This window comes from Hyaena hyaena, unplaced genomic scaffold (genome assembly GCF_003009895.1).
Source record: "Hyaena hyaena isolate Hyena2069 unplaced genomic scaffold, ASM300989v1 scaffold_442, whole genome shotgun sequence".
NCBI lineage: Eukaryota > Metazoa > Chordata > Mammalia > Carnivora > Hyaenidae > Hyaena > Hyaena hyaena.
The window spans coordinates 639305-656121 of NW_024081073.1; the positions used below are offsets into that span (position 1 = coordinate 639305).

The 16817-nt window shown below is 34.5% G+C and overlaps 1 protein-coding gene and 1 non-coding gene across 3 annotated transcripts in view; both read left to right on the top strand.

Annotated features, from left to right (window-relative positions):
- The window catches only part of SLC6A15 (solute carrier family 6 member 15), a 43389-nt gene that overhangs the window by 24561 nt on the left and 2011 nt on the right, over positions 1 to 16817 (top strand). The window contains exons 5-12 of one of the 2 annotated variants that reach the window (XM_039253165.1): positions 333 to 514; positions 1889 to 1999; positions 5091 to 5332; positions 5438 to 5630; positions 6648 to 6840; positions 10159 to 10318; positions 13594 to 13756; positions 15076 to 15999. In XM_039253165.1, the coding sequence (XP_039109096.1) occupies positions 333 to 514; positions 1889 to 1999; positions 5091 to 5332; positions 5438 to 5630; positions 6648 to 6840; positions 10159 to 10318; positions 13594 to 13756; positions 15076 to 15447 (1616 nt within the window). In that variant the 3' untranslated portion in view covers positions 15448 to 15999. Of the gene's footprint in view, positions 1 to 332; positions 515 to 1888; positions 2000 to 5090; positions 5333 to 5437; positions 5631 to 6647; positions 6841 to 10158; positions 10319 to 13593; positions 13757 to 15075; positions 16000 to 16817 lie in introns of those variants that run through there. The other variant, XM_039253166.1, reaches the window with a different exon arrangement.
- Positions 12389 to 12552, top strand: LOC120245938. The gene has a single exon (XR_005531936.1). It is a non-coding gene; the product is annotated as a U1 spliceosomal RNA (small nuclear RNA).

Genomic DNA, 16817 nt, shown 5'->3' on the forward strand with positions numbered 1-16817 from the left:
AGATAACTCTGGGGATGGAAAGAGCTGTAAACCCAATGTATTTTAATTACTTTTATAAAAAAAAAAACCTCAGATATTCCTGTTTCAGAAATGTGTGATAAGAAACATATCTGTGGATTTTTCACAGTTTCGCATCATTGTGTTTTCATTGTGAATGTAAATACTTCTGGAGAATAGTAGTACTTTTCTATAAATGTTAAGAACTGAATAAGAATGAAGAATTCTTAAGAATTAATTAAGAATATTAAGCTTATAAATATAAGCTTACTGGGGAAAAAGTACCTCATTACTCTTTCTAGTCTGAAATGACTGTATTTCCTTTCTTTCTACAGTCGTGGAACCAGAATGTGAAAAAAGTTCCGCCACCACCTATTACTGGTACAGAGAAGCCCTGAATATTTCCAATTCCATTTCTGAGAGTGGGGGCTTAAACTGGAAAATGACCGTCTGCTTGCTGGCCGCCTGGGTTGTAGTTTGCTTGGCTATGATCAAAGGCATTCAATCTTCTGGAAAAGTTAGTATATTAGAGCCCCTCCTGATTGGGCTAATAATCACTCCTGCATGCCCTCCACACCTTCCTCAAGTTCTGCTATAAATGTCTGTGGGCAAACTACAAGTACCATGTCATTCTAGGTTGTGAATTAAAGATTGATAGAAAGTGGTGCTTTTAAAAACGTGTTTAAAGAAAGAACATAAAAATGTGTTTTATAGTGAAATTTCAAGTCACGTAATCTCTCCTCATCTCATCAAAGATCTTTTTTTGAAATTTGTGTCAGTACCTAAATATCCTTTACTTTTGCTGTTCATTCGGTTGACCCTCATGTTTTAGTTCACTGAAGATGAAGGTGAGACATAGATAACAGAAGAGCGAGTCGTGCAGGTCAGGAGATGAGTGCCTCAGACTGCAGGTGCAGCCCTACTCTGTTCTGAAGCTGCAGAGCTGGGTCTGAGGCAGCTAGCAAGGGCTTGGGGGCCGGGCTCAGCTGGGGGAAGGAAGCATGGTAGAGCTGGGAAGAGAGGCGCTGAAATGTGAGGTCGGAGGGAGGAACTCACATTTGGTTGCAACTGTATTAGAATCCCGGGAATGAGTTAAGCAGGAATAAGATAACCTGAGTGGTAGCCTGGAAACTAGGAGAATATTACCAGTGGTGGAGGACTACTTCTGGGTGTTTGACTTTAGCACCTGGATGGATGGTTGGGCTATTTGTTGAGGTGGAGATGGGTGGGGACACCTGTGGGAGGAAGTCAGAAGTTCTTTTCTGGAGCTGAAAAGTTTTAGAGACCTGTTAGGCTTCTGCATGGAGATGTCAAGAAAGCAGCAAATGTCTGGTTAGGACAATTGCTTTTCTGTGATTAAACATTTGGTTAACTTTAAGTGTGAAAACTTGAGAAGCAGAAAGTAAAACCTTGACATTACTAATTATTCAGTCTTGGGAAGACTTAACAGGAGCCGCTCTCTACTCCAAAAGCTTTACAGACTTATAATGGAATTTCGAATAATGAAAATAAAAGACCTGTTTGATGTTGCTTTCACCTAAAGCAATAAAAGTAAATATTTATTAGGGAGTCAGTAACTATTCATTTCTCTTAAATATTGCTTATTTTGTGAACTATAAGAAATCAAGTTACACCATACCTATGGACTATTTTAAAGGAGTGTAAGTAAGAGAGAGTCCTTATTTCTCATTATATCTCAAATAAGATCTTAAGTCACATTCTGTTAAAACTAATAAGCCATTCTAAAATGATGGCTATACAAGGTATTAATAGTATTATTAATCATGCTATAAAAACAGACTGTCAAAGTATAGAAGAGGACACATAACCTTAACTATAGAAAGGAATATGGATGTTAGTGTGTCTCACCTATATTTCTTTTCCTTTGTAGATCATGTATTTTAGTTCTCTTTTCCCATATGTGGTACTTATATGCTTCCTAATCAGAGCATTCCTTTTAAATGGTTCAATTGATGGCATCCGCCACATGTTTACCCCTAAGGTATGTACTGCATTTCTATTTAAGGCTTAACAATCATAAAAGCATTATGTCCATTGTTAAAATGTTCCCACAATTAGACTTAAGGGATAATTGTTCTAACATATGTACATTAGCCTTTTAAATTATAACTGTTATGTTAACCAGCCTAGGGAAAAAAACCAGGGCTTTTATATGTCTATAATTATATCCATCCATCTCCCATTTTCAGTGTCGCATTGTTGTTCTAGAGTAAGACTATCACTATGTGAACTTCAAAAATTCCTCTTTTATAGTAAATTCACTTCCAGTTTTTTACACTGAGATATTTTAGAACTTTTCCGTCTTTACTCCTCTTCCTTCTCTAAGTCAGTGGTTTTTAACCTTTAGTAATTGACACCTTAGAAAAAACTGATACTAAGAACTTTTTTACCAGAAAAACACAACATAATTTGCTTAATGTCTGGAAGATTGACAGATCATCTAAAATCCATGAATAGAGGCTGAGAATGTTTATGTGCTCTAAAATCCTGTTTCAGAGAAAATCAGTGTTTTTGTTTTGAGGTATTTGTGCCTCCTAGAATAATACTTCTAGTGTCAAGTTTGGAAAGTTTTGAAACTTTTATAAATGCATTTACATTTCAGGGAGATTCTCATTAGGCTCCATAAAAGGCTCAGAACTTATGTTCTTTTATTCATGTTAGAGCTGAACCCAATGCTGGGCACATTGAACCTGTTTAATCAGCCCTTGTGGCTTTGGTAAATTGATTTGGCAGGAAACAAAAACAAGCTTTGAGGTGTACATACATTTTAGTAAGTCACTGAAATGAAGTTACACCTTACTATTAATTTGCTAACACTATTATTGGCGGACACAGAGTTACAAAGATACAGTTTCAAAATTAGTTCAGAAATTGGAAGTTATCTGAGGGGTGACTGTGCAGCCATCATCCTGCTGTGAGATTTAGGCAGAAATTAGCTTCCCTGGAATTCTTTGTCAGTCCTGCCAGCTGCCTTGATACTATGTAACAGAGGCTGTGTTCTTTGGCTATCATATTCCAGCTTGGTATTCATTCTCTAGTAGCAAAAATGCTGCCACTGGTATCTGATTTTCTTGACTAATTCAAAAGTCATGGTTAGCATTTAGAGTTGGAACTCCTCCGTGAGTAACGATTGAAGATTTATAGATTTCAGCTGTATTATAATTTAAGTCGGCTTCGAGTGGGCCATATTTAATATCGAAAAATATTTGTATTATAATATTTTAAGAAAGATTTTTGAGTTTAAAACAACAAACTTTGGTGTAAACTTCTGGAATATCACTTTTTACAAGTTGGCTATTGCTTGTGACATAATTCTGAATATTTGATTTAAATGGATATCTTAGAATTTAAATACTTTGATATGACACTTTTACATGGCCCCATATTTAAAACTGTAGCATTATTAACATTTTAAACCAGGACTGGGAAATCACTATTAAAATATAGTTAGTTCTTTCTTCACTTCCTTTTTCACTGACTGTAGATAGATGTGCGTGTGATAGTTGATCTGATAGTGATAAGCTGTCAATTACTTTTTAATTTACATTGCTTGTCCAAGGGATAAAGTAAGGCACACAAACTATTCCCAGAACAGTGAATGCAGATTTAGTTCCTGAACTGCAAGTAATCTGAATAATGCCTTTAGTAAATAGGTGTTGCCTGCCATCTAGTGGGTAGAGTAGAGATAGATGGTTGTGTATTTTAGATCAGTACTAAGGATAGAATGATAATGTAATAAGATCAAATTTTATATGCATATTTTAATTAAATCTCTGTAAATGACAAATATGATCATGATTACGTTTCATGAAAATATTATATTTTAATAATAATCACTAAAATTAATTGAACAGTACATCCTAATATTTGAGAAAATATGCATTTTGGAATCTACTTGAGTTCATATTTCAGCTTTACCCCAGAACTGCTGTGTAACGTCAGGCAGATTACTTAATCTTTCTATTATTCAGACAATAGTCGCAACAAATTTCATAAATTGTTCTGAAGATTAAATGAGATAATCCATACAAAGTACTTATCAGTGTGCCTACCTGTACAGTCCATCTATGTCAAAGACTATTTAGCACAAGAGTGTGATAGGTAGGGAATATGGTAGACTGGTATATGCCTTGTTCCTCCTATCTTCAGTTGAGGAAGATGAAACTCAGAGAGAGCAGCCACTTACTCTAGATAGCACTGTGTTTAGATCATGAAATGGCTGAATCAGGATCTGAAACTGGAACTCATGTTCTTAGCCATGTTTGATGTTGCTTCTAATGAGAACAAATTCACTGCAATAGTAAAAAGAGATACAATACCAATTTAAACACTGTTGTTACTGAAATCAAACTTAACTTTATTAACATCTGTGTCAGATATGGTTAAGATTAATTGTTCCATTTGAAAGGTTTGATTATGCACAGTTATAGAAGTAAAGCTGTTAATTGAAATATGTATTCAGCACAGGTTCAGAACTTTAAAAGTTTGGATCTGAAAGTGTCTTGGAAATGATATAGTTATAGTTCTTCCATTTTCAAAGAAAAGGCTTTCAGGCAACTCTTGAAGACTACAAATGTGAATATGCAAAGTACAAATAGTCCGCTCTATCAAGCTCATAATCTGCTTATTATCTCCTTTGATTGTTAGACTTCCACCTGAAAACACAAAACTTAGAATATTAGTTAAATAATTAGGTATTATTGCTAAGTTATTTTGCTTTGGGAAGAAAACAAAGGCATAAGTAGGAGATGATTGAAGATAGTTAATTTGAAATAGTCCTTTTGATTTATTTGTCTTAAAGATATTAAAACATTCCTCCATAGGTAGAAAATCTCCATGTAAGTAAAATCTCCATCTGCATGTTTGTGTGTAGTCTTTCTTCATTTTTCTTGTTTTACTACTGAGTGAAAAATTTATTATTTCTACTTAAGAATAGATTATCACCCAAGTTTAAATAACCTTTGAGTGCATAAATATCATTAGGATATATTTAAATAGGAGAACTGATTCCATGTAGATTATTCGTAAATATTATTTTGCAGCTGATTTCTATTATGTTTAATTTTAAACAGCTTGAAATGATGCTGGAGCCCAAGGTCTGGAGAGAAGCTGCCACCCAGGTGTTCTTTGCCTTAGGTCTGGGCTTTGGTGGCGTCATCGCCTTTTCAAGCTACAACAAAAGAGACAACAATTGCCACTTCGATGCTGTCCTGGTGTCCTTCATTAACTTTTTTACATCTGTCCTGGCAACACTGGTGGTGTTTGCAGTTCTGGGCTTCAAAGCAAATGTCATAAATGAGAAATGCATCGCAGAGTATGGATTTTAATTTTCCTTTAGCTTTTGATGGCATGAGTATATGAAAAGTATACCACCCCCCAAGCCTATAAATGTCCATTAATATGTTGTTCTATTTTCCAGAAATTCGAAAATGATCGTAAAATTTTTGAGAATGGGCAACATTAGTCAGGACATTATTCCTCATCATATCAACCTGTCATCTGTTACTGCAGAAGATTATCATTTAGTTTATGACATCATTCAAAAAGTGAAAGAAGAAGAGTTTCCTGCTCTTCATCTCAATTCCTGCCAAATTGAAGATGAGCTAAATAAAGTTAGTAGGTTTTGCTTGAACAATACAATAGTCATCAGTCAGTTAAAATATGCATTGCCCAGAAAACATCTTTTAAGAAAATGACCTTTAAAATGCCTGTGGAATATTTAGGCTGTTCCAAAATTAGCATTTTTAATTTCAGAGAACATACTTTCTTTTTCTTTAGTTTAAGATTTTGTTTTAATAACAGTTAACATTTAAGAAAGTAGACAAACAAAGTTGAAAAAAATAAGAGAGAAATCAAAAGAACAAACTTTTTTACATCATTAAGGATTGCTTTACTTTAATATGCAATCCCATTGATTAAGCCGTAATAATATAAAGTAAGATATAAACTAATTTTCATCATATAAAATGAAATTAGTCTGATACCTTTCCTGGTATAATGTTGTAATACAGAGTTTGAATTATGACTATCATTTCTATATTGTATGATTGTTTTGGCATATGAATATTTGGCCATTCTAGTATTTATGTTTAACAAGTCCTGATTAAGTCCTTTTCTTCAGCCACTGTCATTTATTTTCATAAACACAAAAAGGTGAACATTAATAAATATCATTGTACTGGTTGTTGCCCTTTCCCTGTATTGCCACAAAGGAAAATATAATGAAGAGATTGGCCATTAATCCTTTGCATAAGATAGCTAACTATACAGGAGACTAAGCATAAAGAATCATGTGCAGGAAATTATGGATGGAGCCATCATTTATATAAAAATCTTGAGTTCCATAAAGACAGATTTAATTACTAACTTAAACGTTAGTTCTTTTTTTTTTTTTTTTTTAATTCTGGTCTCTTGTTTTTATAACATCATGCAATCAACTTTAAGTGTGTTTGGAGGTACAGTTTCTTAGGAGACAACATGATATCAGCCTGTTTATTTCCAGTAATTTTCAAGTATGACTCAGTTTACCCTCCTCTTTGTAATTGATATATATATATACATATGTATATATATAGCTACCACTTAACATTATTCAGTACTAATGTCGCTATTTTATATATATTTTACAGGCTGTTCAGGGCACTGGGTTAGCTTTTATTGCCTTTACAGAAGCAATGACACATTTCCCTGCATCTCCCTTTTGGTCAGTGATGTTCTTCCTCATGCTGGTCAATCTAGGGCTTGGCAGCATGTTTGGAACCATTGAAGGGATCATCACACCTATTGTGGACACTTTCAAAGTGAGGAAAGAAATTCTTACTGGTGAGTTTTTATGTATTTGACTTTTCATTGAACTGATACAGGCCATGTTACTTTTGGTGAGAGATCAGAGATGGAAATGAGATAGTGTTTTATTCATTTCTGTGTGTTAATATGTATTACTATTATTTGTTATTTATGTATTTATATACTATGCAAATTATAGATTTTCTATAGGTTGTATAAATTATGAGTGATTACTTACTATATCACTCTTAGTAGTAGTAATATCACTACCATGAATTACTGACACTAGAATAAAGTCATAGAATGTTTATGTATAACTTTGTAAACAAGACAAATATTTTTAAACATTCAGATCCAATATTTCTTTTCCAAAAAATGCATAATTGAAACAGATAGATCTAAATTTAATTCTCATTTAAAATCGCCCTTGTGGCCTACTAGTAGCTAATACTTCTAAATAAGAAAGAAAATAAAACAATTGTTCCATATTGATGGTTATTAATAAGTCCAAACTGCAAGCATTTTTAAAATGCCAGTTTTGTACTGCATCATCCTTGCATTGAAAGGATGTAAACGATATAACAGAAATTATAAAAGAGATGCAGAAATATAGGAGAGACTTGTCTCCAAAAATAATAGTACTGATAACTAAAACCAAGTTGGGGTAGATAAGACTTACACCATGTAATATACTGATAGATAGCATAATCGTGATTTAACATTAAGAATTAGGAAGCAGCAAAGGTCACCTAAATATATGATGGGACTATCAGTAAAAGAGATGGAAGTTGAATTGGAAAGGGGAAGAGGAAGGGTCTTTTAGGGGTCAGAGGATAGCTTTAGTAATAGCTTCAGGTTAGCATATATAAATAGAGATAAAGGGGAACAGTTAAGGAAGCCAGCCCAGACCAGAGTGCAGGAGCCGTGTTGGTAAGTGATGCAAAAACAAATTGGGAAAAGAATACATATATGATATTAAATGCAAGGCAGTAGTATATAAGTTCTTCAAAGTTCAGTTTTTAGCTCTGAAAGATTTAGTAATGACTTACATATAAACAGCTCTCAAATATGTATCTTTATCACTTACTGCTCTGCTAAGTTTGTGTATGTGCGTGTAAAACAACTTCAGCAGCTTGTTAAATATTTATATCTAAATATCCTCAGCTCAGCTGAAATTAAATGAGAAACCTCCCTATCTTCTCCGAAAAGGCAGTCTCTCCTTCTGAAGTTTCTATTTCGTTCAAGGCTATCGATATCCTGCCTGGTGTTCATGTTAAGTAACATCATTGCTGCTTTTGTCATCTTTGCCGCGTATCTAAACCCTCCTGTAGTAAGAGGGCTTGCAAAATTAAGGGAAAAGCAACCGTGTAGAGGGAAGACCCACAAGGTAGTATTTGGTGACCCCCACTGGAGGATCTGTTTCCTCAGAGCAAAGTGAATGTTCTCCCTTGACCCATTACCTGTCTTTTGGGATCATACCTATACTTAAAGTAGTATTTCGCCTTGAAAAAACGTTCCTCCATTATCTTTTGTCAGATGTGTTTTTGTCTTCCCTGATAGTCCAGTAGGAATTAGGTGAGTCACTTCTTTATAATCTCTTCCTCTCACATCTCCAGCAAAACTTTTACCATCTGTATCACCTAGAATATGCTTTCTTCTTATTTACCATGTACTATGGTATAAGTAGGAGAGAGTGAAAGTGACACAGGCTGTGGTTCAAGCACTGCTACTTCCATCCAGAGACTTTGAGTACAGAATATTGCGGCAAGCATTTAAGTATTTCAGTGTGTGATAAACTCCAAGCAAATGTTACTTTCCCTTCTCTACATTGTATGTTTATGTATAATCCTCATTTACGTATGATGTAACTCATACCACTAGCATAGCGCTTCAGAGATGGAGGTAATGACTTCATTGAACTTCCTGGGATTGTTAGGGAACCCCCATCTGATTGAACCCAAGGATGTCTGTTTTCTACCCTCCCAAACTGCCATTACCTGTTCTATTACTTGTACTCTCCTCTTCTAAAAGGTAGTTGAGTAGAACACAGTCATCTTTCATTTTTGACAAGTCCTTTGCTGTGTATGTGAGAGAATAGTCTATGAAAATATGGGAATATTTTATAGATCCCAGAAATCTAAGTTTTTTTTAAAAAAATTTTATAAAGTTTTTTTATTGTTTACTTAGAGAGAGGGGGAGAGAGAGAGAGAGCGAGCGAGAGCGAGAGCGGGAGCGCAGGAGCGCACACTGGAGAAGGACAAAGAGAGAGAGAGAGTATCCCAGGCAGCCTCCACACTGCCAGCATGGAGTCTGATTTAGGTCTTGAACTCATGAACCATGAGATTATGACCTGAGCCAAAATCCAGAGTCAGAGCCACTCAGGCACCCTCTCTAAATTTTTATATTAATGGTAGGTGTTTAGAAGTTTTTGCCTCTTTCTTAGATACTACTCCAAAAACTCCTTTTGGAAGATTCTTCTCTGTTACTTGGATAATGAGATTACCCAACCCTGTCATAATTGTATTCTCAACTTATCTGTTCATGCAGTATCAAAATAGAGATTTGGGTTGGTGCTAAGTCAAGGTCTGATCGTATTCTTTTCAGTTATGCTTTAAAATAACCATATTTCAATCAAATATAATAGTTATCACAATCTTACAATTATGAGCTACATTAGTCTCATTATTAATTTAAAACTTCCAAAGAGCTTCCAAAACTATAAAACATTATTAAAAGTAGAAAAGATCTATGAACATTTGCCACCTGAAAAGGTCGCTTTGTTATTTTTTTATATATAATTTTTTTTACCATTTATTTTTGAGAAACAGAGAGAGACAGAGCATGAGTAGTGGAAGGGCAGAGAGAGCAGGAGACACTGAATATGAAGCAGGCTCCAGGCTCTGAGCTGTCAACACAGAGCCCAACGTGGGTCTCAAACTCATGAACCATAAGATCATGACCTGAACCGAAGTAGGACGCTTAACCAACTGAGCCACCCAGGAGCCCCTGAAAAGGTCACTTTGTTATTAATAAAGAGAAGAATATTAGAGAGATTTATGCTTTTAAAATCTTCTTAGTTTTTCTATCTTTATTATTTGTGCTTGTAAGTAAATTTCCACAGACTTAGGGCGATGAGTTGAGTCTTACAATGGATTCATATTATATCTGGGCCTAACTCCAGCTAATTAACTCCCAATGCATTGTATTCCATAGTATCAAGAAAGGTGTTGCCTATTTATATCATTGACAAGTTATAAAATTGAAAACAACACTATTTGGACATAATAATTAATAATTAAATTTAGAAGATGCTCATGAATAAAAGCTTAATTTTTTCATCTATTTCTTTTGTAGTTATCTGTTGTCTTCTGGCATTTATTATTGGCCTGATATTTGTGCAACGTTCTGGAAATTACTTCGTTACAATGTTTGATGATTATTCTGCTACGTTGCCTCTGCTAATTGTAGTCATTTTGGAGAATATTGCTGTTTCCTTTGTTTATGGCATAGATAAGTAAGTATCTATGCATTCATTTTTTATCTCTGTTTTGGAAAGACTGATTGTCAATACCTATTTCACTTAGAAGAGGAGGGGAATGACTAGAGGGAAAATTCTTTGCAACAACATCAAATCTTTTGCAGGTTCTTTTTTCATTCAATTCCTTTAATAAAGTATATTACACTATTAGGTGATTAGATAGTATTGTGTAGATAGTAATATAATCTAGGATTCTGGAGCTTTGATTTAATTCTAGTTATCAAATAGTAACTTCCAAGATTAATGAGTAATGGCTATGCTCCAAGAACCTTGTTAAGTTGTTTTAAGTTATTATTGTTGTCCACATTTCACATTTCTCAGGCTTATGAGACACCAAGTGACTAACTCATCATATACCTGGACAGAAGCACACCTGGGATTCATAGCCATTTCTGCTTAACTTTAAAGCCTATTTTCCTAATTACCTCTAAATTATACACCTGCTTAATGCCAAAAGTATATATACTTGGTGTGAAATGAGGCATTAGAGTAATCACAGAAGAAAAAGGTTCCTGGAGGCTTTGTACAATATTTTCCAAAGTTGTTGCCTCTAGTTAACAGAAATGGACTAAGGCACTAATTATCATCAAGATTGCCAGAGGTCTATGTAAAGTAGGAATGAGCGTGTTGCATGAAGACCAGAGTCCTCTCAAACAACGTTGAGAATATTATCAGGATTGAAGGAGCTTTGTGACAAAGTTTGGAAAATGTTTTTAATACTATCAAAAGCTCCAGGCAAAGATGAGGAGGGACTTTAATAATTATGTACTATATAGTAATAGTAGTAATAGCTGTCTGACATGCATTAAATGTGAATCCTCATAAAAATACCCTGCGGTAACTAATACCTATATTGCAGATGGAAAATTGGCCTTACTTAGATAGGAGGACACAGTATGTTAGTAATAGAGCCAGAACTTTAAATTAGACCTTAATTTCAAAGTTAGGAATCTCTATCAAACTACCCTCAACACCTATCTTGCACTGTTTTAGAATTTGATATTATCATTGGACTGATCTATGGATCAATTAAAATCATAATGTAGATTTCCATTTACACAATGTGTCATTTACAATAGGCATAGTACAAAATATCTCTTTTTAATAGTAATAATAGTTGACAACAGGAGGAGAAATGATACTCTTACTAATAGTAGTTATTAAACTTACATCTCTTAAATTCCTACTGTATGTGCACCTATGAAATTCCTACTGTATATGAGGTACGGTGCTCTGCATACATTGCCTATGAGGCTAATAGTAACCTTTCAAGAAAGAAACTCTGTGTTGTTGTTTTTTTAAGTGAAAAAAAAAAATAAAATGTTCTGCCATCTTTAAAATTCACTTCACTTGAATGTGGTGTAAAATCTTATGGAAAAAAATGCTTTTTTCTAAAAAAAAAGAGGAAAGAGCAGAATAAATCCCTACAGAAAACAGAAACACACAAGCAAAATAGACGGAAAACTAACCGTGTTTCAAAATGAGATGAAATAAATTGTTTTAAATGATAGAGGCCACAAAAGAACAACATATATCAGTTTTTTTTTTAAAATAAAGAAATATGACAATTAGAGAAAAGGGAGATTTGAAAACTGGGCTGATAGAACTCAGGAAATAATTGTGAATGTTAATAATAAAAAACACTTCTCGAGTGACAATCAAATTAAAATGAACACGGAAACAATAAGCACAGTGACTAGTTTCACAAGAATTAGAAGCCAGAAAGGAGGAAATGTTTATTTCTTAAGCAAGAAGAAATAACAAAGGAGCAAAGCAAAGAAATAGAAACAGGAGTTATACAAAGATGACTCAACATGTGTACAATGAAATCTTCTAAAAGCAGTGGCTAGAACAGTACCACTGTAATTCAAGAAACTTGCCTGAAATAAGTGATGACTTGAAGTTGAAAGGGCACATGATATACTTGGAAAAATGCACATAATGGCCAACATCAGGATGTAGTCTATTACAAAAAAAAAAAAAAAAAAAAAAAAAAAAAGGAAAAAATAAAGGGCTATCCAGGCAAAAACAATAAAGAAAACAATCATATTTACCTGCCAGTGGAGATACCATGATCATGAAGGTCATTTTCCTGGGGTGAGGCTTATTCATTGCACTCTGGATGTGCTGACCCCTGCGATTTCCCCAAATGTGGGAACCTCAACTGCGTAATTTGTGATAGTGGGGGACTATGTTCGCACTTTCCTCTTTAAAACAAACAAGCAAACAAAACAATCAAAATTTGTATAAGAAATCAACAAACCTTTTTGTAACTAGTATATAGTTAGGAAATATTTACAGTTCTCAAGGAAAGAAAATATAAGCCAAAGACTGTAAATCCTACAAAACTCACATTCAAGTGTAGTGACCACAGACAATTGTGAACTTACAAGAAATTGGGGACTATAGTTACTCTGAACTCTCTTTGAAGAATCTAATAGACAACTGTTTTTACACAGCCTACAGAAACATTGCTACAAGGATTGGTGGGTGGACAGTAAATATCTCTGGATAAATACTAAGGGATATGGAATAGTACGTAATGATTATATGCTTTGACAGTATTAACATCGTTTACCTAAAGGGGTGAACTTTATTTCATGTAAGTGATACCACAACAACATAAGCCTTAGCAATACTAGGTTTAAGTGCTAAATTACCAGAAACAGGAGGATCAGGTGTACTTATGAAGCAACACTTGGGGATGTAACTAGAAAAATCCAGACTATGGGATTACTATGAGATACAGTGCCCAGCTGATTTAACAGAAAAATTGGAAGAAACAAAAAAGACAAGTAGGAGGAACCTAGAAATGAAAAGTGGACTTAAGAAATACATCAGTCAGTCACAGTGTGTGGACCTTCTTTCAATTCAGACTATGAAAAGAAGTGAAAGTTTAGATTATATAAACATTGATTGAATATTGAATGATATTAATTTATTATTACTAAGTAAAAAAAGAGACCGGGAATTTTTAATGTATTGCAAATATTGTGTTTATAGAGTAGAAAGTCATCAGTAGGAGACTTTAAGAGGGCTTTTGCTAAATGAAAATCACAGTACTTAATGGGTTCCATTTTACTTTATAAGTGTTCTTAATTTATAAGTCATCTTCCAATATGATTTTTTGATTCAGTATAAAATGTCATAGGGTATGGCTAAACTCCCATCAAACTATTGATATAATGAACATTTTTTAAGGTATGGGAATAGTTACTTGAGGCATAATTAAATACTTTCTTTTTATTTAGGTTTATGGAAGACCTGAAAGATATGCTGGGCTTTGCTCCCAACAGATATTACTACTATATGTGGAAATATATTTCTCCTCTAATGCTGTTATCACTATTAATAGCTAGTGTTGTGAATATGGGATTAAGTCCTCCTGGCTATAATGCATGGATTGAAGATAAGGTAAAATACAAAATAAGGAATTTATGAAAAATATTCATAAAATATTATTTTAGGGGTTTTTGTCTTTTGCTTTCTTCACAGTATATTTTGCTGTTAATGAATGGTGGTGTTTTCATGCAAGGACCTTGAGATTTATATTTTGTTTGTCCCCAAATATGTGTGATTTTGCTGTACATTGTAGATTTTTTTTTAATACATGAGAAACACTGATTTGGTCCTCATTAAAGTAACTGTGTTTATGTCACCACAGATGAACCAATAATTATGGGGTCTTTGATTCTAGAAAACCTATTGCTCAAACCTCCAGAAATATTTTTCCTACATAAATTTATTAAATCATATCCCAGACACTGTATACCAAGAGAATATGCATTAGCCATGTACACATAATTTAAGTAAATATTGAAGGAAAGTTTTGTTATAACTACTTTACATTAGCAATGACTATTTCAATTTCTGTTTTCAAGGTGCAAATTAGCCACATAACAATAAAGTAGTGATTAGCTGTTATAAAACCAGAATCCTTATTTTTCAGAGATATTTCTGACCTTTAACTCTTGTATGGTCAATAACTCTATATAATAACAACTAAATTCATAATTGGGGCATAAACAAGACTGTTAACCCTTACAAAAACCTTGGGTCCAAAATTTAAATTTTTAGGGGTTGCCTGGGGGGTTCAGTTGGTTAAGTTGCTGACTCTTGATTTCGGCTCAGGTCAGGATCTCACAGTTGTGGGATCCAGCCCCGTGTTGGGTTCCATGCTAAGCGTGGAGCCTGATTGGGATTCTCCTTCTCTCTCTCTGCCCCTCCCTTCCTCGTGCTTTCTCTCTCTCAAAATAAATAAATAAATAAATATTTAAATCTTTAAAAAGAAAAAAACCCCACAAAATTTAGATTTTCAGATTTTAGGAAGAAAGGTGGCACATATAACATGGAACTACCCCCAAACTTAATGACCAGGAGCAATGCCGATTTATTATTTCTCAGGGTGCTGAGGTTGAGCTGGGCGAGTCTTCTTTAGGTCTTTCCTGAGCTAACTCATACAGTTGATTAAATTTGGAGGGCTGGTCTCTGTCCATGTAATCTTTCATTCTTGGCTTCTTCCTAGTGTTATGGACAGAGGGCAGCATTCTAAGAAGCAGAGGCAGAAACTCTAAGGGTTGTAATGCCTACCCTTGGAAATTGATTGATGTCTCTTTTGTTGGCCAGAGCACATCCCAAGACTCCTTGTGTGCAAACCCAAGATAAATACAGTCCCCCCCTCCCACATACTTGCAGAGCAGGATAATCAATAATGGGTGTTTTGGCTTTCACAGGCATCTGAAGAATTCCTGAGCTATCCACTGTGGGGAATGATTGTCTGCATCTTGCTGATGGTCCTGGCAGTGCTCCCTGTGCCAGCCGTCTTCATCATTCGTCGCTGCAACCTGATAGACAATAGTTCTGGTAATTTAGCATCTGTGACCTATAAGAGAGGAAGGGTCCTGAAGGAGCCTGTAAACTTAGAGGGAGATGATGCAAGCCTCATTCATGGAAAGATATCCAGTGAGATGTCATCTCCAAATTTTGGTAAAAATATTTATCGCAAACAGAGTGGATCACCAACTCTGGATACTGCTCCCAATGGACGATATGGAATAGGGTACCTGATGGCAGATATGCCAGATATGCCAGAATCTGACTTGTAGCCAGGGGGAAATATCAGTGGGTTCTATTTGGTTCATTTGATCAATGAATATTGGCTCTACTAAGAGAAGCATTAGGCTTCACTTATCAGAGGGCGATCTCAGGTGTTCTTTGGCTGTGATCTTTAATCCTAAGTATATGTAAATTCAACTACAGCATTCCTTCAGATTCTTTGGTTTACATTTGCGCAGAAAGAGTTACGGACAAAGCTTACAGTGAATGAAGTTCATGTTTGTCAGAATTTTTCAAAATACTGTTGGTGTTTTTTCAAGCATTTCTATCTCAAAGAAAAAAAAACAGGTGTTACCTCAGTTTGTAATAATTTCTGGTTTAATAGTATTGGCAATTCAAAAATGGTATAATTTAAAATTTATAAGTTTGCCTTCAGGGTAACCTCCAGTATTACAATGACAGTTCTGTAAGTTGGTGCCTCTAAGCACATTTCCATGAACATATTGTGTAGATAGGCTGTACTTATTTTGGTAGCATTGATACCTTCTTAGACAATTAATTGAAGAAAACTGCAAAATATTTTCTTATGTAATAGCTGTATAGAGCAATAGTATCAAAGAATAAGAAGGCACTAATGCTGGATGACAGTTTAGATTCAGAAGTGACTGGGGATCATGTGCTCGATGGCTGTATATTTTATGTAAAATATATGTGTGAAAATGATCTAAGAATGAGTCACTCAGCGTTCTCAAGAATTATGCAGATTCTGCATTTTCCTATGCCGTGTGCCTAAAAACCTACTTGATATTTATTGTGGTTTCAAGATTACTCATAGTATATTTATATATACTTGCAATGTATATAGATGTATATTAGTACTCTAAGTACTGATTTGAAAACTTGAAGCGAGATGGCATTTTATTTCATATCCTTCTGTTTTGCTTCTGTTTTATGCAAATATAAATCCTTTTTTAATTGATTGTTAAGATCGTATGGCATTACATTTTAAGCTACAAATAAATGAAGTTAAAAATGATGTTTGTTTTCCACATTGATTTTTCTTGTATCACTTACGCTGGATTATCTTGCATTTCAGTCAGGACCTAGACATTTCATAATAATTAAGCATCACATTCCAAGAGAGATTAATAGATTGATTAGTAGAGTTACCACCACTTTAGAGACTAGGGGGAAATTACTATGGCTAAATGGTGTTCTGATGCTGTCTCATAGTTCTTGAAAAAGTAGTCTCCTAGGAAACCATGTGTACACTTGACCTCTTGCAGGTCAGTATTGTCTCCGAAGTGTAAGAAATTGTGATTTTTCTTAATGAAACTGTTGCATATATGAATTTGGATGAAGCAGAGCTCCACTGAGTGCCATCTCACCAAAAGGCTTCTATTTATAACTGTCTTAACAC